Genomic DNA, 20,933 nt, shown 5'->3' on the forward strand with positions numbered 1-20,933 from the left:
TGCCCCATAGACCGGGTTCATATAATGCTTCTGGTGGGGCCACCTTAGAAGTGTTCATCTACTTAAAGACAATAGCAAGCACAATGTAAATGTTTTATTTCATGTCAGCCGGGGCTCCCCCCTGAGCTGCTTCATAGGTTCTCGATGGGCTGGTGGGGCCAGTACGGGTACTTCTTCTTGTCTAGCTTGGTTTCTGGGAAGATCTCATTCAAGTCATCAATGGTCATCTGGTCAAAGGGAATTATGTTCCTCATTTTTTCCAGCTACAAAGAACAGAAACCTGTTAGCTATAGGAAATGGGCAAGGCCACTGAGATCAAAACAAGAATCTAAGGAAGGTCACTGCCATGTAGTCACAGACAAGAGGTCACAGTTCCTTCATCCTCACCTGATTCTCATATTCCTGGATCCTGGCCTGAGATCCAGACACGAACTCAGCACAGTTCCTCGCCTTTAAGAGAAAGAAGAAAGTTTGTCCTGAAGCCAAACTGTGTCCTGACCCCTGGGCATGAGGCTCAGGTCTGTTCCTTCCCTGCTGCCAGCTACGGAAGGTCATCCGGCCCAGTCCTGGATGCTTTTGTTGAGGACAAGCGACACCTTTCAACATCCATAAAGCAGTGAGGCAGAAAAGCAACTTAGGACTGATCACTGAAGAGTCGAGAAAAGTCATGTGGCCGCACACACTCACACACACACACACACGCACGCACGCACGCACGCACGCACGCACGCACGCACCCTCCTTCCAGGTTCTAATATTGGCATGAGGTATTTTCAGGCAAACACGTATTTGAGTACTGAATGGTTATGTTCTAAAACTGATGTCCTGTTCTTAACAGACCTGTTGGGTGTAAGGCGACACCGAGACATATTTACAGAGCTTCCACTGAAACATGTATTCACTGGCCACACTGTCATCATATTCAAGAACTGTGACCTATTTATCAGGTTCCACTCACTTCTCCCCCAAGGAACCTCTCAGGCATCTGTCACTAAAGATTACCTGTATTTCCCAGAGATTTATAAAGGCAGGACCTCACTATGCAGCTCTGGCTGCCCTAAAACTCAGAGATTGGACATGAAAGTGCACGCCGCCAGGCCGGCTTGCGGTCTTCTTTTATCCAGTATTATTTTTAGAGTAATTTATGTTGCTGCATTTATTAGCATTCCAGTCCTCTTGACTCTCACACTTCAATCTTCAGTTAATTCACTATCTACCCTTGCTACTACGAATTAAGAAAACTTCAGGATCTGACCATAGTGGTACTTGCTGCAGCAGGAGGATCACCATGAGTTTGAGGTTAACCAGGATTACACAGTGAAACCTTACAATAAAACAAACAAAAGCCAAGAAAATTTTGGAGGGGGAGGACCCAAAACAAAAAACTAAACAACAAAAATGCCCACCCACTACTTACATCCTCCTTCTCCTCGTTGTCCACCAGGGCTGTGTATTTATCCTCAGGCACAGGTATCTTCAGGGCATTATACTATAAACAGGAACAGAGACTTCACTCTTAATAGCCCAAGAGCCTAAAGGCTGAAAGCCTCTGCTTCTCACAGGCCACATGGAAACACTCACTTCCTATGATCTCTGGTGGCTGGTGGGAAGACTTTGAAGGCCTCCTCAGCCCATAACTAATCAGGACCCTTCCATATTTCCTTATCACAACAAGCACTACTCTGCTGACCCCATCTGAAAAGGACTATGAATCTTTATAATAACCATTTAGCATCTTGCAGTCTAAGAAATTTTTTTTCTCACAGAACCCTCAAGGGCTGACTGACAGGAATCATATTTACATTATGAGGTAGAAATGATGGTTAAGAAAACTATTTAGTATCACAGCCCTGACACTGTATGCTAAGCCACACAGAGCAGGTCTTCTAGAAGCATCTTCAAATAATAAGCAAATGAACTCTGGATACTGAGACATTATATTATTGTACTTAATATGCAACTATCAAAGAACACAGGTCACCAACGGGGCTGGAGAGACAGCTCAGCAGTTTTGTGCTTGGGCTACTCTTGCAGAGGACCCAGGTTCAATTCCCAGCACCCACATGGCTGCTCACAACAGCCTATAACTCTAATCCTGTGGCATCTGGCATCAAGCTGCTTCTGCCGCCAGCCATGCAAGTGGTGCACAGAAATATGTGCAGGAAGAACACTCACAGACATGAAATACACCTTTTTATAGAAGTTGGAGAAGGGTCAGAGGGTGAAAGAAGGGAACTTTTAGTTTATAAAAGGAAGGCAGGTAAAAACTAAAGGTGAACTTGGGAAGAGAGCTAGCTGTTGGGAGCATGGCTACCTGAACCACTGAGCGGCAGATCCCTCATTCTCCACAGGTGCTCACTAAATCCACCCCAGGACCTTTGGCCATACCTCCTTCCCCTCCCCCTACCAGCCCCTTAAAGATGGGACTTTAGTTAGTTATCTGAAGACTCACCTTCTTTTCAAAATCATCCACCAAGCCGGCCTTGGCCACATTGGCCTTGTAGTAAGCCCAGTCAATTGCTGGTGGCTTCTCGGGCAGACTAGCCAACCTGCTCATATGGAAAGTAAGTCAGGACTTTTATTCCCGGACTAGAACGTGCAGCAAGCACTACTCACACTGCAGTCTCCCCATTCCTTACACACTGGGATGACAAACACACTTTTCCCTGAAGGGCCACCACAAAAAAAACGCTTTCATTTGCAAAACACATCCATCACACTCTTGTCAGACTATTAGAAACGCCTAGCTAGGGCTGGCAAGATGGCTAAGTGGGTAAAGGCCCTTGCTGCTAAACCGAGGACCTGTGTATCCAGGACTCACACAGTGGAAGGCAAAGAGCCAACCCCACAAGTTTTCTTTTGATTTGGCAAACACAGCAGCAAATACGAACTCATATGCTTACTAAATACTAAGTAGACGGGATAAATGTCAAAACGTTGCTTCTAGGTTCACTGACAAGGGTGGGGGTGCTCCTCACAACATACTGACCTGGTGTGGAGGGTCTCACTCCAGGACTTTAGGGCATTTCCAATTGTCTTCTGGTTTTGGGGTATGATCTCCACAAAAGATACCCAATCAATGGTTTTTAGAGCAAGTTTACGCCCAGCCATCTTGGGATACTAGAAAACAAAACAGGTCAGATTAAACAGTGCCTCTACAAAGAAGCCCTGAAGGCAATCCTTCCAGGGAAATACAGGGCAAGAGATCAAGTAAGATCAGCATGAGCATTTGAAGGGTAAATGCAAGATCGCCATACAGTGTGAGACAATAGTTTGTGGCAACCTCTAAATCAAAGGTTACTGGCCAAGTAAGTCATTGCCAGGCCCCAGGCTCTCCCGGCGGAGAGGCGAGCAGGGCAAAGCAGTGACCTCGGGCGCTCTGCCAGCGGGTCAGCTCGAAGGCCCGACGTCTTCCGCGGAGCTGGAACAAGCGTCGGAGCGAGGTCTGGAATATAATTTTAAAAAGCCCGTGGGGATCAAACCCAATACCTCTAACACTCACCTTCACCGACCCCCGGCGGAGCGCTGTCTCCTGCAGCAAGAAACGGAAGTGTGTTTCCGGAAGTTCTCTCTGGCCAATCCGAAAGCGCAGTGAGAGGACCTTATTTTACATATCAGCCAATGATCATGGGGTCGCGTTCAGGAAGTCCCGCCCTGAAAGGCGGGTGCGGCGCCTGCGCCTTCAGAGTCTCTGCTAGTGGGGGGCGCTCCGGTCCCTTTCCCCCTGCCCCACCCCCGCCGATGGGCTAGCCCGGCTCTCCCTGCCGAGGAATGGGCCGGCCCGGCGGCGCGCGGGCAGCAGCGGCCCAAGATGGCGGAACTGCAGCTGGACCCGGCAATGGCGGGGCTGGGAGGGGGTGGTGGGAGTGTGGTGGGCGATGGGGGCGGCTCCGGCCGCGGACCTCCCAGCCCTCGCCCTGCGGGCCCCACACCCCGCGGACACGGCCGTCAGCCCGCCGCCGTCGCGCAGCCTCTGGAGCCGGGGCCCGGACCTCCGGAGCGGACAGGGGGCGGCGGGGCGGCCCGCTGGGTCCGGCTCAACGTGGGCGGTACCTACTTCGTGACCACCAGACAGACCCTAGGCCGGGAGCCCAAGTCCTTCCTCTGCCGCCTGTGTTGCCAGGAGGACCCGGAGCTGGACTCGGACAAGGTGCGCCCCGCCCTCGGGCGCGCCCCCGGGCGTTGGGACCCATTCTAGGCTGGTGTTCCGATCTCTGGGACACGTTTCCCTCCAGCGGGTCCTGCAAACCCGGACTTCAGTCCACTTTCTTCCCCCGAGTTAGCACCAGCCACCTCAGAATGATCTCCCATCCCCGTTCTCCCCCATCTTCAGGCACACTCCGGCCTCCCCTTCACACCCCGCCCTTTTCTCACCTGCTCCTTCCTGGAGTTGGTTACCTGCACCCACGGAAGCCCCCTTCGTACTCCTCTCACATTCTCTGCCCCTCCTGAGGATCCCCCCTCTCAGATCTGCATGAGTTTTTCTTTGGTCCCCGTATGGCCCCCCGCTGCTGATGCCAGATGCATTCAGAACTGGGTCAGGGTGAATGACCACATCTGTGTCACTTTCCGAGGTCTAAGGTCCTGTTCCATCCCAGTGCAAAGTGGTATTAAACTTGGGGTTTAATAATAGCGTCCACTCCTGAAAGCTGCAGGAAGTGCTTGTGGTGGTGATAAAATCCTGGTCCCAGATCTTGTGAGCGGTAACAATCACCGTTTCCGTACATTTTTGGAAGTAAATGCATTCCTTGGAAAGACAGGAATCGGTTAGGAGTCAGCGAATGTGTAGAGTCAAACACAGGATTTAGCAGTGCAAGACAAGTCGTTTATTTCCAGTTTGGACTGTAACTTTTGCAAGTTCACCTTTGGCTCTCTTTGGCAGTAGCTAACACCGCTTTCCATACGGGAAAGCTCTCCCGAGGTTAGCAGACTTATGTAAACACTTAATCAGTTTTATCTGTTCTCTGATACCAAATTGATGGGAACCTCACCACCCCTCCTAACTAAAGAGATTCCAGAACTGTTATAGGGAATTATTTTTATATGCCCTAAATCTTCCTTATGGCCACAAAAGCCTGTTTCTTGTTTCTTTTACTGTAAAGAGGAGTAGGGTTAAAGTTGCTCTGAGCCAAGTCCTGGCAGTACCACGCTTGCTCCCTCTGGGCACAGAGCTAGTGTGTGAGATTGCAGTGGGCAGTGTGGACTCCCACTGATGTTGGCCTTGGGCTCAGGAGAGTTGCCAATAGAATAGAGGTTTTTCTCAGAATTAGGGATGTAGTCCAGAGGCAATGAAAAAGTCAGAATGTTTAACACAGATATAGAATTTCCTTCATCCCCTGTAGCTGGTATCCTACAGAAGAATGTTAAAAGATTGTGGTCTACCCAGTAACAAAGGGCTTCGCAATGGGGATGCCTGTGGGTTTAAGATGTATGACGATCTTAAAAGCCAGCCTCAGGCCAGTAGCTTAAGCAGACAGTAGCAAAACCAGCTCAGAAAAAAATAAGTAAATAAATAAATGGTTTTTAGCTGACAGTGAGACTGTTGCCTAGATGCCCTGGTGGACAAGGGAAATGCTATGTAGAAAACGTTGCTGAAAGGTTCACAGCCAGCTGTGCTTGGTTGACAGGATGAGACCGGAGCATATCTGATTGACAGAGACCCTACCTACTTTGGTCCTATCCTAAACTACCTCCGCCATGGAAAACTCATCATTACCAAGGAGTTGGCAGAAGAAGGTAAGGATGCCTGGCTGGTTTCAAACCTGCAGCTGTTTAAAGTCGCTTCGAAGACTTGAGTTTTTGTCTGGGGTCCTCACTGGGCTTGCGCAGGTGTAAGAGTTAGTGAGAGTAGGCAGGTAGCCTCCAGCTCCTGGGCTTCGAGGGCCTGGAAGGAGGCTGCGCGGGGTTGTGTGGTACGGAGCTGGCTTGCCCCACTTTGCAGATTATACTTTAGGCTTTGGAACCTGCAGGACTGCCACAGACCTCTTTTCCACGTATTTTATTCGCTGGCAGTGAGTGCCTGCAGCCCGAAGCACCACGTCTCTGTCAGGTATTCTAATTTTTCCAATTTCCTTTGGACTTGCAAAAATAATATTAATAAATGCCTGACCTCGTTTCTTAAGACTCTGGTCTCATGCTTCTCTGTGAAGCCGTGCAGCTGACCTGATTCACTCCTCAACTCATTGGCAGGCGCCTCGCTGGCTCCTTGTCATTCTGCTTTGTAGGGCATTTGGATCGTAAGTGGGTCTAGGCCTCCATGTAAAAGCCTGCCTGGTCTCTGGAGGCATCCTGTACAAATTCAGTGTCCTTTCCTAAATCCAGGGCCCCTGATCCAGAACCCTCACCTCTGGATAGAACAGCTTGTAATGGCAATCCTCGTTAAAGAAGGGGCTGGAAAACAGCTCCGTTTATCAGGAAAGAGAGGAGCTGTGCATTCTCGACCATTTTCCGTCTCATTCCTTTCCTTGCTTACTCTTTCTCCCTGATGGGAGTCTGTCTATAAACGACCTTTTAAAACAAATCACAAAGTGCAGTGGTGGCCAATGTTTGTAATCAGCACTCAGGAGGCAGGGGCAGGTGGATCTCTGAGTTCAAGGCCAGCCTGGTCTACAGAGTGAGTTCTAGGACAGCCAGGGCACACAGAAAAACCCTATGTGGGAAAAATCATTTCAGATGCATGCATAAGTAATAGGGAAAAGCATAATAAATTCCATGCACTCATTATCCTAACCGCCAGCCTCTTACAATTTTTTCATGTCTTTAATAAAAAGAAAAACTATGTTGAACCAGCGAGGTGACTCACCAGGTAGGAGCTCTTGCTGCCAAGCCTGACAGCCTGAGTTCAATCCCTGGCACCCACACAATAGAAGGAAAAGGTCAATTACAGTAAACTGTCCCCATGTCCTTTTCACCAGCACACACAAACGGATAAATACGGTTTTGTTTGTTTTTCTGAAAGAGTCTCAGTATGTAGTCCTGGCTGACCTTGAACTCACAGACTCATCTGCTGCTGCTGGGATTAAAAGCATTAAAACCATCACACCTGACAGAAATAAATAATTTGACAAAAATAATTTGAAAACACTTTATTCTGAAACAATTTCGGACTTAGAGAAAAAAAGCATGAATAATACAAAGTTCACTTTACTAAGACTCACCAGTTTTGGACATTTTTTGGAGAATAAAGGTATATATATATATGTATATATATATATATATGTTTTTTTTTTTTTTTTTAAATCACTGAACTTTGTCTCTACCCCTACCTCTCCTCCCTCATTCTCCTATAAGGTTTTATTTCTGAACTGTTTGAGGCTAGATTGCAAATTTCATTCCTTAATAATTCTTTGTGTTACTCTAAAAACAGGACCTTGGCATAATCTTCCTAACAGCTCAGGAAATGTGGTATTGTTTATCTGCATCCTCTTCCCAGTTTCTCAGTCATACTAATGTTCATTAGAGCATTTTTCCCTAGCGCAAGAGCAGACATCACATAATTATTCTATCTAAAACATTTAATTTTGTTTACCATGAGAGGAGTCGCTGATTGCTCACTCTCTCTCTCTCTCTCTCTCTCTCTCTCTCTCACACACACACACACACACACACACACACACACACACACACACATACACTTTTGTTAGTTGAGGATCAAAACCTTGCTAGGCAGGCATTCTACCACTGCCTAGCTCTGACTGAAATAATTATCCTATTAAATTCCTAAGTTTATATACATGTACCTATCTATCAACCTGCTCTTTTTAGGGAAAATACTGCAGGGTTGGGAATTGTCCACTGTGGCAGGTTCCAGGAACTAGGTGACATACGGGCAGGTGTAGGAGGAAGGCAGAGGGGTGAGGTGGACGGTGGACAGCCTGTGCTTGATTCACTTTGTGTAATCGTTATGAGAAGGTTATGGGCAAACCCTCAAGAACAGAGTCAGATTTCTTAAGTTTCCTAGGCTTAAGGAGAGATAAGATTTGTATTTGGAAAATGTAGTTATTAGAAGGCAAGGCTGGCCTTGCCGTTTCTCATGGGCTCACACACCTCTGACCACAGCCTGGTCCTCCTTCTAGGTGTGCTGGAAGAAGCAGAGTTTTACAATATCGCATCTCTCGTGCGGCTGGTTAAGGAAAGGATACGAGACAATGAGAACAGAACTTCACAAGTAAGGTGTCTACAACTGCTAAGGACAAACCTGTCCAGGCGGCTGTCTGTCTGTGCTGTGAAAAGGATGCCTTTTCCTCGGGGCTGGAGGGCTAGACTGGTTCAGAGGGGAAATTGAGGAGTAACAGAGGAAACGGAGCAGCCCCTGCCCTTCAGGATAGTGTTACTGTTCAACAATGGCTGTGGGAAGAACCCAGGCCACTTTGGGGCCAACAGAGCCAATGTTTGTTCTCCAGCTTGTAGCCCAGCCAGGTCTTGCACTCTCCTGCCTCAGCTTCCCTAGGGCTGGATTGCCAGGCCCAGAAAGCTTGTTCTTACTGATGAGCATCTGCTCCTTCAGTGTAAGGCCCACAGTCTCACTTGCACCTGCCCTTCCGCGTCTGCCAGACACTTGGAACATCTGCATGGTGCTGTGCAGAAAATGATGTGCAGCCTCATTTTATCACAACTTTGGGTTTTTGTATTAACTCAGTAGCTGTGATAAGGAACATGCTTCCTGTAAGGGGAGGGCAGACAGTAGGGCAAACTCAGCTTCTTACCGTGCCATTCATCCATTCTGTGGTAGCCCTTGTGATTGTGTAACAGAAGAAGGTCTTTCCTCCCAGGAACTTTGAAGTCTAGCAAGAAAGAAAAGACTTTTTCTTTGTGTACAAAAGGCCACAGCTCACCTGTCTGATGGCACAGTGGGGGAAAAGGGGATCAGAGCTGCTTAGCCTCTCCTCTTAGGTGTTTGCAAAGATAGGAGACTTATTCTGTCCGTATTATAAAAAGAGTGCTTAGTAGAAATTTTAGTGGTACCCTGAATTGTGTAATCTGAAGCCACTCGAATCATAGATCCTGAGTGCTCTGCATTTTTGTCCATTAATTAACCCCTTGAGAGCATCCTAGGACTTCTATCTGATGGCAGCAGTTAACTGAATGAGTTCCAGGCTCTGAGGCTTCAGCATCAATACCCAGGTGAAGCTTTCTTGTTCCAGGAATGTCAGAACCTTTTAGGTTGATTGATCTTGCATCTGTCCTCCTCGTGAAGAGAACTCTGAGAATAGGATGACATTTATATTGAAAGATGCCCTCTTCCCTTGTCTACGTCTTCTCAGATACAGTTGGCTGTGTAGATTTCTAGATGTTACCTCTTTGACATGTTTCTGTCATACATGGCAGGCATTCAGGCAGAGCCTGAGGTGTGGGGGCCCTGAGCCTGTTTGTTGTGGTCTCTTGTCTCTTTTGGTATCTGACAGATTTCTCAATACTTTTCTGTTCATATATATTTGTTTGCTTGTTTGATAGTTAGTCTTGGCTTTTTGGAGCACAGGTAGATTGGCTCTAGAAGAGGAAAAAGGGAGGCCAGTGGTAGCTTAAATCCTAAGGACTTTGCCTACTCTGACCAGTATCACAGATTTTTTGGGATGCCCTGAATTTTGTAGTGTAAATCTGATTGTTTCTAAATTTTATAGGCAAAAACATAGAACCAAAGGGGGTATCAGTGGATTTGTCTGTAATTACAAGGAAGGGCATTTTCTGTCTTTGAGCTGTGTTTGACTTCACTGCTGAGCCACATGCCCAGGCCCAAAAGACACTTTTTTGTTTCTCAGTGTTTTGACATGCAGCCTCTGTACAGCCCCCACTGGCCCGGACTCTGCGTCCTCCTGCTTCAGCCTTCTGAGAGCATTACAGACGTGCTCCTCACCCACCAGTTACTCAGGAGATCCTAGGCGCTTGGGAAGCTAGGCAGGAATGTAGACGAAAAAGAAATGTTCCTTTCTTGCTGTCTCACACCTCTGTAACAGGAATGTACTGCTAAACATTGGTAGCGTCAGCAAAGGGAAACTAAGGAGTATCTGTATGGTGTGTGTTTTCTTCTTGATATGCGAATACATTCATATGCTGTTCCCATTCGCAGGTCGCATGCTGTAGTCCCCACACACATGGGAAACAACGGGGCAGAATCAGGAGTTTGAGACCAGGTTGGGATATAGAGTGAATTCCAGGGCATTTTGGACAAACATGTCAGGCATGATAGTACACATCAGTATCCCAGTGCTTGGGAGGCAGAGGAAGAGGGAGGAGTCTTGAGTTCAGGGCCAATCTGTTCTACTTAATGAGTTCCAGAACAGCTAGGACTACAGAGTGAGCCCTGTCTCAAAACAAAGACAGTGTGAGGCTGAACAGCTGGCTCAGTGGGTAAGGGCGCCCGCTGGACTGGCTAAGGACCTGTGTTGAGTGGTTCACAGCCACCTGTAACTTCACTTCAGGTCCAGGGGGGTCCCACATCATCCTTTGACCTCTATGGACACCCACAAACACATGTCATATACATACATACACATAAATAAAAATAGTTTTTCCGAAAGGTAATTTCCATAACAATTGATATTCAGTCTGGAGCACCAAAATCGCGTTGTGCATTTTAGCATCTAAGTCCTGTATAAAAAGTAACTTTCCTGTTGTCACATGAGCTGTCCCTCTGGAGTTCAGGTTTATTGCATGCATTGGTTCATGCCCTTGGCCTTGCTATCTGTTCTTTTTTAGCTGATGAGCTTTTCTGGAACCCATGGTGCTATTTGGAGAATGAAGTAGTGGGTGGTCTGAGAACCCACCTCTAGACAGCTGTGGGGGTGGGGTCCTGCTGGGATCCCCAGGGTGCTGACCTAGTCTGCCTGTTGTTGCAGGGCCCCGTGAAGCACGTGTACCGGGTCCTGCAGTGTCAAGAGGAAGAGCTCACTCAGATGGTCTCCACCATGTCTGATGGCTGGAAATTTGAACAGGTATATTGCTCAAAGAGATGCAACCCCAGCACCTCATCCTAGGGAGCCACAGCCAGCCAGTCAGTAGCCCCAGGCTGGGGGAGGCAGTGTGACCCCATTTTCATTTCACAGTTAAGAAAGAGCTCCTTGGTGTGCATTACTTGCTCAGTGGCGTATGGAGGCTGTAAAGGGTTGGGAAGAGGACCATGTCTTTTGGAGTCACACCCAGAATTTGAACTTGACAGTGCCAATGGGTTATAAAGACTCTGAAGACCTCCTTTTGCCTTTCTTTGCCTCAGAGAGATTCCTGTGAGGAAGTGCTCTGCTGACACCATTCTGTTGGTCCTAAAGAAGGCTGGCTTCAACAGAGCGTTACAGTTCTGGGTGTATGCATCTCAGGAGTGCTAGGAGGGGATCAGACACACAAGTATGCCAGGGTCATTTCCCAGCATTCTCTTTCCCTTCCTGTCCTTTTGTGCTTAGAGTTGGGGTTATTTGAAAATAAAGCCCCTGAGAATCTGGGTTTTACCACTTTCTTCCATTAGATGGCAGCCTGTTCATCTTCTGTTGCTTCAACTCCACAGAAGCAGAGCTTGAATGGAGTGTGGTTTTGTCTGGAGGTGACTGTTTATGTGGAATCGCAGAGCCAGCTGAACTGTCACCAGAAGTTCACTTAAAGAACAAAAGCCACCGCTTGTCTAAATGCTCTTACTTTATAGCTAGAGGGAGAGATCCACCTCTGTCTTCCCTTCAGGATCAGGAGCTGTGGGTGGCCAAATGCTGCAGAGCATTTATAGTCATGGCTGGTTTTCCTGGTGCATCATCTTAAGCAGAGGTTGTTTTTATAAATTACATGTAAAAACATTAAAAGTAAAGACAGAGGTGTGACTTTTCTTTGTGAAGGTGAAGACAGTCTCAGCGTTACTCCTGTTGTCACGGTCTCTCTGGTGCAGTTCAGGGAGGTGTCCTGGGATGGGTCTTGCTAATGTCCTGAGGGAGAATGAAGTCTGTTCTTATTGCCTCCGAGGTATAGATGAGGAAGGGGACTGTGGGGGCGCCCCAGCTTGAGGCTCTGAGTGCTTATGAGACTGCACTTGCTCTCTGCCAAGCTTCTCCATGTGCAGACTTCCAATTTAGAGTTAAAGGCTAGATTTGTTTCTTCAAGACAGTTAAGAATACCATGGCTTATGGCTTTCAGTGGCTACCAAGTCTCTGTTCCAGTCTCTTGTCTAGAGAAAAAAAAGTACGAGTGGGAGCAGGTAGGGCTGAGGAGAGCTGCTCGCCTCACCTCCTGTCCATGCAGGCAGTGGCCACATTCACACTCCCGATGCCTTCTTCTCCTGGATTCGGATCCACTTAATCCCCTGGACCTTGATTGCCCCAGAGAATGTTTATTCTTTGAAAGATAAAGTTACAAAGTCCAGTTGAAGAAGGGGAGGGTTCTGTGGCATCAAAGTGTTTTTGGTTTGGTTTGGGGGGGCATTTGAAACGGGGACTCACTATATAGCCCTGACTTTCCTGCTACTGTGCAGATCAATCAGGGTAATCTCAGACTCAGAGAGATCTGCTTAACTCCACATCCTGGGCCCTGGGATGCAAGCTGTGCGCCAGCACGCCGGGCTTGGCACTTGAGTGTTTTTAGGTTCTGTCTATTTGGTTGTACAGTCACCATCTTTGTGTTTTGTCAGTTAATTAGCATTGGCTCCTCCTATAACTATGGAAATGAAGACCAGGCAGAATTCCTCTGTGTTGTCTCCAGAGAACTAAATAATTCTACCAATGGCATCGTCATAGAGCCAAGCGAAAAGGCCAAGGTAGGACACTGCTTCCCAGGCTGTCCCCGGCCGCCTTTGTACCCAGCCTCTCTCCGGCTCTGCCAGGCTGCTGCTGAATTTCTTCCACTCCTTCTGCAGCTACGAGCTTCCTCTCATCATAGCCTCTTAGATGCTAGATTTAAATCAGGATTTGTTGGGTCTGGGGAGATGGCGGGCACAGCCAGACTGGTGAGCTCCAGCTCCAGTGAGAGACCTTGTCTCCAAAGGAGAACAGATGAGGTAGAGAGTGACGGAGAAAGGGGCACAGTTCCCACTCTGGCCACCACCTCAGCATGCACTCCCACGCACACGCACACACACACACACACACACATATAACATACATGCACACAAAAGCAGTCAGTTATTCAAGACTCATAAAGCGGCTAGGAGCTGAGCCTGGACAAGGACAGGTTTGTATCCTGTCAGGATGGTGAGGGTTCTTCTTTGTGTTTAGCCCCAGGCATATCTGCCTTGCTCCTCAACAGTTCGTTCTTCCCTTCTCTTCCCTCCACACTACATACTCATGAAGAACCTGAGTGTGTGCTGACTGTGAACAGCTTTCTTTAACTTGCAAAACTTTGGTCTACTAGCACACAACCCTCCAGTCCATCTTCATTTTGCAAAAGAGCCCATTGTACTCAGGTACCCAGTGAGGTAGAGGCTCTGAGCCTGACTTGCTGACAATAGGTTGTGTGCTGTCCACAGGGGCCAGAGGAAGCAACTACAGGAGTTTAAAATCAATTTTAAATTGTCCACTATCATCAGCTGTGCCATGACTTAAACCCCTGCAGCCACACTGGTGCTGGAGACTCAGCCTTACCCAGGCTGAGTACAGCTTTATCCCTGAGCTGCACCTCAACCTCATGGCCCTTGGCTCCCTCAGCAGTTACTCAGCTGACTCTGTCTTCCCCCATGCACTTTTAGATTCTTCAGGAGAGAGGCTCTCGAATGTAAACAGCGAATCTGAAGTTTCAGAACCCTGAAGGCAAGAGAGCAATCGGCCAACAGCTGCGAAGGGAGATCCTGCACCTGTACAGTAACCCAGCTACTGCAAAGCAAAGCTGTGCCTGGTCCCGAGAAGTGGAGTCCGGCCAAACTGGGGGAGCCCCACCTGCCTGGACGAAGACAGTGTGCCTCTGGCCTCACGGCCCCTTTTCAGAAACCCGCTTTTGTTTTCTAGCCAGTGTTAGAACAGACCTTCACAACAGCATCTGGGATGGGTCCCTGGCTGGAGCCTTGTGAGGAGCTGGGGGAAAGAGAGGATGGTCTAGCTCCCTAAACAGTCTAGATGCTAAAAGCTGGAGCAGAGGAAGAAGGCTTGTCCTGAGCCGTGCCCGGGTCTCAGCCTGCGTGTACCATGACGGACGTTAGCAGCTGCTTGGACCATTCTTCCCTGACCTAAGCGTTCTCCGAGATTGGCAGGGGAGTCCATGTTAATGTGTTGGACAGAATAAAATTACCAAAGGACCCACAATCCTATGAACAGAGCCTCAGAGGCAGGAGGATATGGTGTCCTGTATTGTGTGGTTGGAGCGTGGTGGTTGCCGTTCCTGTTCCCATGAGTGGCATCACCCGGCATCTCATAGCTGGACCTCTCACAGCCCATCCTCACTGAGGAGGTTTGAGGCCGCGGCGTCCTAAGCCGTGCTAGATGAACAGCGGCACTAAGCAGTCGGTGTAATTGCTTCTGCAGACTTTTCTTACCTGGTTGACCCCTGTCTTCCTCCCCCAGCTTCTTGAACTGGACCAAAGAGAAAGGACTTTGTGGACCCTCTGTGATGGCTTGGGGTGAGGAAGGCTGTTTCTGTGGACGCTGCCAAGTGTGTCATGTTGTCATAGCTAAAAGTGGTGGTGTTTTTGTGATTGTCTCTTGAACATGCACTGATAGGTGATACTTGTGTCTCTCCTTCATTTTGTGGCAATCTAGCTCAACAGCATCATCGTCCCTAGCTGTGTGAGAATGTGTGTGAGTGTGTGTGTGTGAGTGTGTATGTGTGCGTGTGTGAGAGAGTGTATGTGAGAGAATGTATGTGATTGTGAGTGGGTGTATGTGTGAATGTGGGTGTGTGTGTGTGTGTGTGTGTGTGAGTGTGTGGTGGCAGCATCTACAATGCTGGCAGGCAGGGATCCGAGTTTGTGTGAAGGATGCAGCAAAACCTCTTGAGGTCATCAACCCAGAACTCACAACTGCACGTCCTCCTATCTCATGAAGGACAGAGGGACCAGGGTCTTGTCTGTTTATCCTAGACAACTTTAAAGAGTACACTGTAGCTGTCTTCAGACACACCAGAAGAGGGTATCAGATCCCATTATGAGTCACCATGTGGTTGCTGGGATTTGAACTTAAAAACTCAGGAAGAGCAGTCTGTGCTCTCAACCACTGAGCCATCCTCCCAGCCCCCTAGACAACTTTAAACTGACATGTGATACAGATCAGGTAAGGCTGTCTCTGGATTGACCCCGGGGTGAGAGCAGAGGGAAAAGGCTGGATTAGCAACAAGCAGAGAGTCAGGTACTGTGGAGGGCCACTCGGTGCTGTCCCCGGAGCTTGGTAAGGCTGGAAATACCACAGTGAACAAGTCCTACCTGGGAACCAGCTGTTGGCACCAGAGAACAAGGCTATCATTGGTGAGAAGCAAACAAGAATTCTTGTGCAGCTCTGTCTTCATGTGGGTCCCCCAACAACTGAAGTGGAAGCAGGGGCTTACCCCGACTCTTGTCTGCCTCTGGACCCTGCTTCCCTAAATGGGCTGCCTTGTCTAGCCTCAGTGGGAGAGGATGTACCTAGTCCTGCAGTAGTGACCTGAGGTCCCAGGATGGGTTGGTTCCCTAGGAGGGGCCTCCCCCTTCTCAGAAATGAAAGGGATGAGGGAGAGTCCGGATGAGGGGAGGCTTTGGAGATTGGGATTGGGATGTAAAACAATAAATAGGGAAAAAACTCACTTTTCCCAGCATGCAGATCAGGAGGCCCACACTCCCAGAGTCTCTTCTAAACCTCTGTGGGTGCCATCACACACACATTACATAAAAACAAAAAATCTTAGAACTGAACAAGTACTGAGCAGTTAACCTACCGTCTGCTGGAAGGCAACCGTTGTTAACGTCTGTCTCTGCCTTATACATGTCATCGGGGCACTTTTGCTGAAACTAATTGTAGATACTGTCTTCCTTCGACCTTAAGTACTTCGGCCAGCATTTCTCTCAAATACAGGAGCAACATCACAGGTATAAAAATAAAAGTTCCACAGTATTTGGGCCTCGGGAGAGAGCTTGATCAGTAGACTGCTTGCCTGGCATGCAGGAAGCCCTGGGTTTGTTCACCAGCAGCACAAAACTGGGCACAGTAGCACAAGCCTGTCATCCCAGCACTTTCAAAATGGAAGCAGGAGCTTCTGGTAGCTCATGGTCATCCTCAGTTACACAGTAAGTTAGAGGCCAGCCTGGGCTACCTCAAACCCACAACATCACCTAAATAGCATGTTCTCGTTCAAATTTTTCCCATTGTCTAAACATTTGGGTGCTTTTTAAAGTATTCTGTTTTTATGTGTGCTTTGACTGCTTATATATCTGTCCACCACATGACTAGTACTCACAGAGGTCAGACAGAGCATCAGATTCCCTGGAGCTGGAGTTACAGACAGTTGTGAGCTAGCGTAAAGAACCTAGAAATTGAACCTGGGTCCTCTGGAAAAGTAGCCAGTGCTCTAACCACTGGGCAATCTCTCCAGCCCTATAGATGATTCTTTAAGCCAAAATCCAATCAGTGTTCTCACACCAAATCCCAATTTTTCTTGACATTTTATGGACACACAAGCGTGTGTGTGCTATGGCACACATAAGCCATCTGTGGGATCCAGTGATGAACTCAGGTCACCAGGCCTGCATACCCCACCTTTATCCACGGTCCACGTTACAGGTCCTTATAACTCACTAAAAAAAAAAAAAAAATCCAAGCAAATAAACTATCTCTGATCACTTAAAAAAATAATAACTTTGTAGACTATCACATTGATACTTGTTTATTTATTTGACAGTGTTGTTTGGGGAAGAGGCTCCTGCCACAGTACCCATGTGAGGTCACGGGACCTGCAGGAGTCCTTTTGTTCCAACAGGAAGATTCCAGGGACCAAACGGTCCCTGTACCGGCCGCACCATCCTACGCCGCCCCCACCCCTTCCCTCTCTCACTAGCCCCAAACAGAGCTTTTTTAAAAGCATTGTTTGGGTTGTTATTTAGCTGAGACAGTAGTTCTAATACCTTCATAAAAAACAAAGACAGCAATTTCTCTCTTAGCATTCACCGAGGCCACGCCAAGGTTGGTTTTATGGTGGCTCCATCAAAAAAAAAAAGTGATTCCTCCTCTTTGTTGCTGTGCCTCAAACACAGCGTCAGCCTATGTCAGGTCCGGGTTCCTCGGTGCACACACAGCAGAAAGCGGGGAGGAATGGAGTGGGTACTGCGGGGGGGGGGGGGGGTGCTGTTGTTTTCTCAGTATTTGGTCACCAAATTCCTGGTTAGTCACAAAACCAAGCCTACCGTGGAGGTTAGCTGAGTGGTGGCTCATGAAGGCTCTTGAATCTGCCATAAGGGGTCTGGAACAGTGGGCGCGATTCTCATTTCTCTGCTCTGGGTCTGGCTGCCTCTCAAGCGGGGGTGGGGGTAGGAGTGGGGCGTTGAAATCCTCTACCACACAGACTGGCGCCATCGAGGTTGATGTGTGCGGCTCCCCAGGATGAAATTCTAAGAGGACAGAAACTTGTAAGAAAAAGGAGGAAGCAGCAACAGGAGCTCGGGAATGGAAAACAAACAGTAAACTGCGCGCTAACGGGAGCATCCGAAGTGATGGCGCACCCACTGTGCAGGGACCACGTCCGGCTCCCAGCGGGAAGGGCAAGCCATCTGTTGGTGCAGGGCTTTGAGGCTCTCAGAGTGGGGATTTAAACAGGCAGTGCTGCATTAGAGGGAGCAGGGCTGGTGGGGAAATAGTAGATCCCGAGGTACTGATAATCAAGGACCAGATGACTTTGACTATTCATTCATTCTGAAAATGGCCGCTGTTGGACGGAGGGGGTATGTACGTTCCCACTTGGTCTAACAAAGAATTACAAGGCCTCAGTCCAAAAGGAAACTCAGCGGCTCACCGTGTATTTAGAGTCCCAGTTTCTAGTGGTGTCTGGAGATTCTAACACGCGACCCACAAAGCTTTCCTTAGCTCCCACAGATGTACAGAGAGATGCTGGAGGCCCATGTATGCCACGGAATAGGCACTGGTAAGAGCCTCTTCTGTGGGTTGAAATCATTGGGGAGCATAGCTAAGGCAGAGTGAGGCAGAAAAGGATGTGAGTCCTATGCCAGAGCTGGAGGGAGTCTTGGGTTTTTACTGGTCTCTAATTGGACCAAGGTGCCTCAGACTCCCGGTTCCCCTTGACTTTGGCTAGTGTCTTTTTTGTTTTGTTTTTGATTTTGTATGAGTGCTTGCATACATACATATGTATACACACAAATATATATATCTGTGCACTGTGTGTGCACTCTGTGCATACATACGTGTGTATATATACACACATCTATATACATATATACATACATATATGCATGTACACATATACATATCTGTGCACCCTGTGTGTGCTCTGTGCCCACAGTGACTGAAGAGGGTATTGGAATCCCCTGGGACTGGAGTTACAGGTAGTTGTGAGCAGCCTAATGTGGGTGTTAGGAATTTAATCCAGGTCCTCAGATTCAAATGGTCCTCTCCATTTCTCCCCTACCCTGCTCTGTACACAATGACCATGACCTAGACACAGCCAGCCAGTCAGCCACAGGGGGCCTCCTACAGCCTAGCAATAGGAAGAGTATAGCATTGAGTATAGCAGTGTATGAGAGATGCTTCCTAAAAATATGAACCTGAAATTTTTCCCCCTCTTTCTCTGTGATGATGGGAACTCTAGACTCTCACACACACTAAGTACTTGTACATATATGTCTATCCCCTTGAATCTTTTACATTACTTGGTGGGGGGGGGGAGTTATGTAGCCCAGGCTGTCCTGGAACTCATGCTGGCCTAGAGCTCAGAAACATTGTAGGACCCCCTTTCGGGCACCCCCACTCGAGCCTCGGGACACGGGGTTACCCAATGAAACACGGGAGACCTTCTTGCTGCAAAAGCACAAGGTAGTTTAATGGCAGAGCTCCGGGCTGATATGTATCTCACGCAGGAGACAGAGGTAACGACCACAAGACTCGAAAGCTGGGGGTTTTATAGGGAGGGGTTTGGGAGAGAGGGTTGGGGGCTGGGAAGAAGTACAAAGTTTACCCTACACTCATAGCTTACCATGAAGTTAGGAAGTCTGGAGACTGGCGGAGCGGATGGTTTTCTGAGTCAGGGAACACTTGGTGAACATCTAATTTACTTTTGAATAGACTCCGGAGGGGCTCATTTGACTGACTACTCAGTTGTAAAAGACAACCTGGGCCAGCTTCTGCATTCTTATCTTTAAGGTCAGTTAACTTAGCCTCAGGAATGTTTTAACAATGGGCTTAGCTAGGCCTGCCTTGGACTTGTTTTACAACGTTCTCAGTCCTAGGCCTTTAAGCTTACAGACTACCTTTTTTTGCCCCAACCTACTTGAGTTTTTTAGAGCTTGAATTTAATTTCCTTTCAACATCTGCCTGCATCTGCCTCCTGAGTGCTGGGATTAAAGGCTCCATGTTCTGTTGAAGTTTGTATGTGTGTGTGTGTGTGTGTGTGTGTGTGTGTGTGTGTGTGTGTACTTGTGCAGGTCTGTGTATGAGAATGTCAGAGGGTCACTGAATACCTGTAGCTGGAGTTACAGACGGTGGTGAGTAACCTGATTTGGGGGCCAGGAACCAGTCCTAAGTCCTCTGCAAGAGTAACATGCCCTCTAAATCTCTGAGCCATTGCTTCAGCCTCAGAACTTCTTAAAAGCTGATATACACATAATTTTATGTGCATTGGGAGTTTTGCCTGCCTGTAAATCCGTACACCCTGTGCATGCCTGGTGCCCGGAAAAGCAGAGGGAATCAAATCCTCTTGAATTGGAGTTCCATCCAGTTGTGAGGGTACAGAGAGCCAACCCAGGTTCTCTGGAAGAGCAGCCAATACTCTTTAACTGCTGAGTCATGTCTCCAGCCCTCAATTTTTGTTCTTTACCTTTGCTTTTTAAAAATCTATAATGGGAGCTGGAGGGTGTTGACTTTTCCCCTTTGGCAGGTCTAATTACAAAAATACCAAGTTTTACTACTGTGATCCTCAGCATGTATCAAACTGGGGTTCCACTAGAGCTTGGTGTTGAGGTTTGAAACTGTGATCTGGCATGTGTAAGATCACTTCCACTTGTAACCCGAGATCCTTCTGTCTTCAGCCACCTCTTGCAGAGTTTTAAAAAGCAAAGGGAAAAAACAAAACCCTAAAGATGGAACTAGACAGATGGCTCAGCCAGTTACGATCACTGGCCGCTCTTCCAGAGGATTCAGGTTCAATTCTCAACCCCAACAAGGCAGCTCACACTTGCTTTAATTTAACTCCAGTTCCTGGGGAGTTCTGCCCTCTCTAGGCAACACACACACATACACAGAATACACATACATACATGCAGGCAAAACATTTATACACATGAAACATGAAAATCAGTGCACTTTTTAAAATCTCCTTGGGGGGGAAAAAAAAAACCCTAAAGCTGCCAAGTTTGTCTGTGCCAAACTAAGACAAGATGATCCTGCCAGATAGCACAGTGAGACAAACTATTGCATAAGGGAATAGGGGAGCTGGGCCCAAGACTAGTGTCCTTCTAATCCTATCTACTCAGGGACTAAGGCAGAAAGATCATGGATTAGGGCCATCTTTAGATATGCAATGAGTTTCAAGGCCAGACTGGGCAACCTATGTAACCCACTGAGGAGATATCTCAGCTGACCAGGTCTTGCTCAACACATGCAAGATCACAGTTTCAAACCTCAACACCAAGCTCTAGTGGAACCCCAGTTTGATACATGCTGAGGATCACAGTAGTAAAACTTGGTATTTTTGTAATTAGACCATTATGTTTCCATAAGAGCAGAACAACGTCATATGTACAGTCAAAACACTGCAGTTCACAACATACACAGTCTTCAGCCGGAGCAGAGGCATGTGAGGCAGTGTTTGTGGTTCCGTGGTGTGGCTCCATGCATCAGGCAAAGTGC

At 47.9% G+C, this 20,933-nt stretch overlaps 2 protein-coding genes across 2 annotated transcripts; one reads left to right on the forward strand and one right to left on the reverse strand.

The window, feature by feature from the left end:
* Positions 1-74: 74 nt before the first annotated feature.
* Positions 75-3,571, reverse strand: ATP5PD (ATP synthase peripheral stalk subunit d). Its single transcript, XM_080923063.1, has 6 exons — positions 3,503-3,571; positions 2,990-3,120; positions 2,453-2,549; positions 1,418-1,489; positions 388-450; positions 75-263 (listed from the first exon to the last, which is right to left on the reverse strand). Exons 2-6 carry the CDS (start codon positions 3,109-3,111, stop codon positions 132-134), a joined length of 486 nt encoding a protein of 161 aa, XP_080779189.1. The 5' UTR covers positions 3,112-3,120; positions 3,503-3,571; the 3' UTR covers positions 75-131.
* Positions 3,564-14,597, forward strand: KCTD2 (potassium channel tetramerization domain containing 2). The gene is made up of 6 exons (XM_080923062.1): positions 3,564-4,150; positions 5,628-5,736; positions 8,076-8,167; positions 10,836-10,931; positions 12,599-12,724; positions 13,652-14,597. Exons 1-6 carry the CDS (start codon positions 3,812-3,814, stop codon positions 13,679-13,681), a joined length of 792 nt encoding a protein of 263 aa, XP_080779188.1. The 5' UTR covers positions 3,564-3,811; the 3' UTR covers positions 13,682-14,597.
* The last annotated feature ends 6,336 nt before the right edge of the window (positions 14,598-20,933 follow it).

This window comes from Micromys minutus, assembly GCF_963924665.1.
Source record: "Micromys minutus genome assembly, chromosome: 10".
NCBI lineage: Eukaryota > Metazoa > Chordata > Mammalia > Rodentia > Muridae > Micromys > Micromys minutus.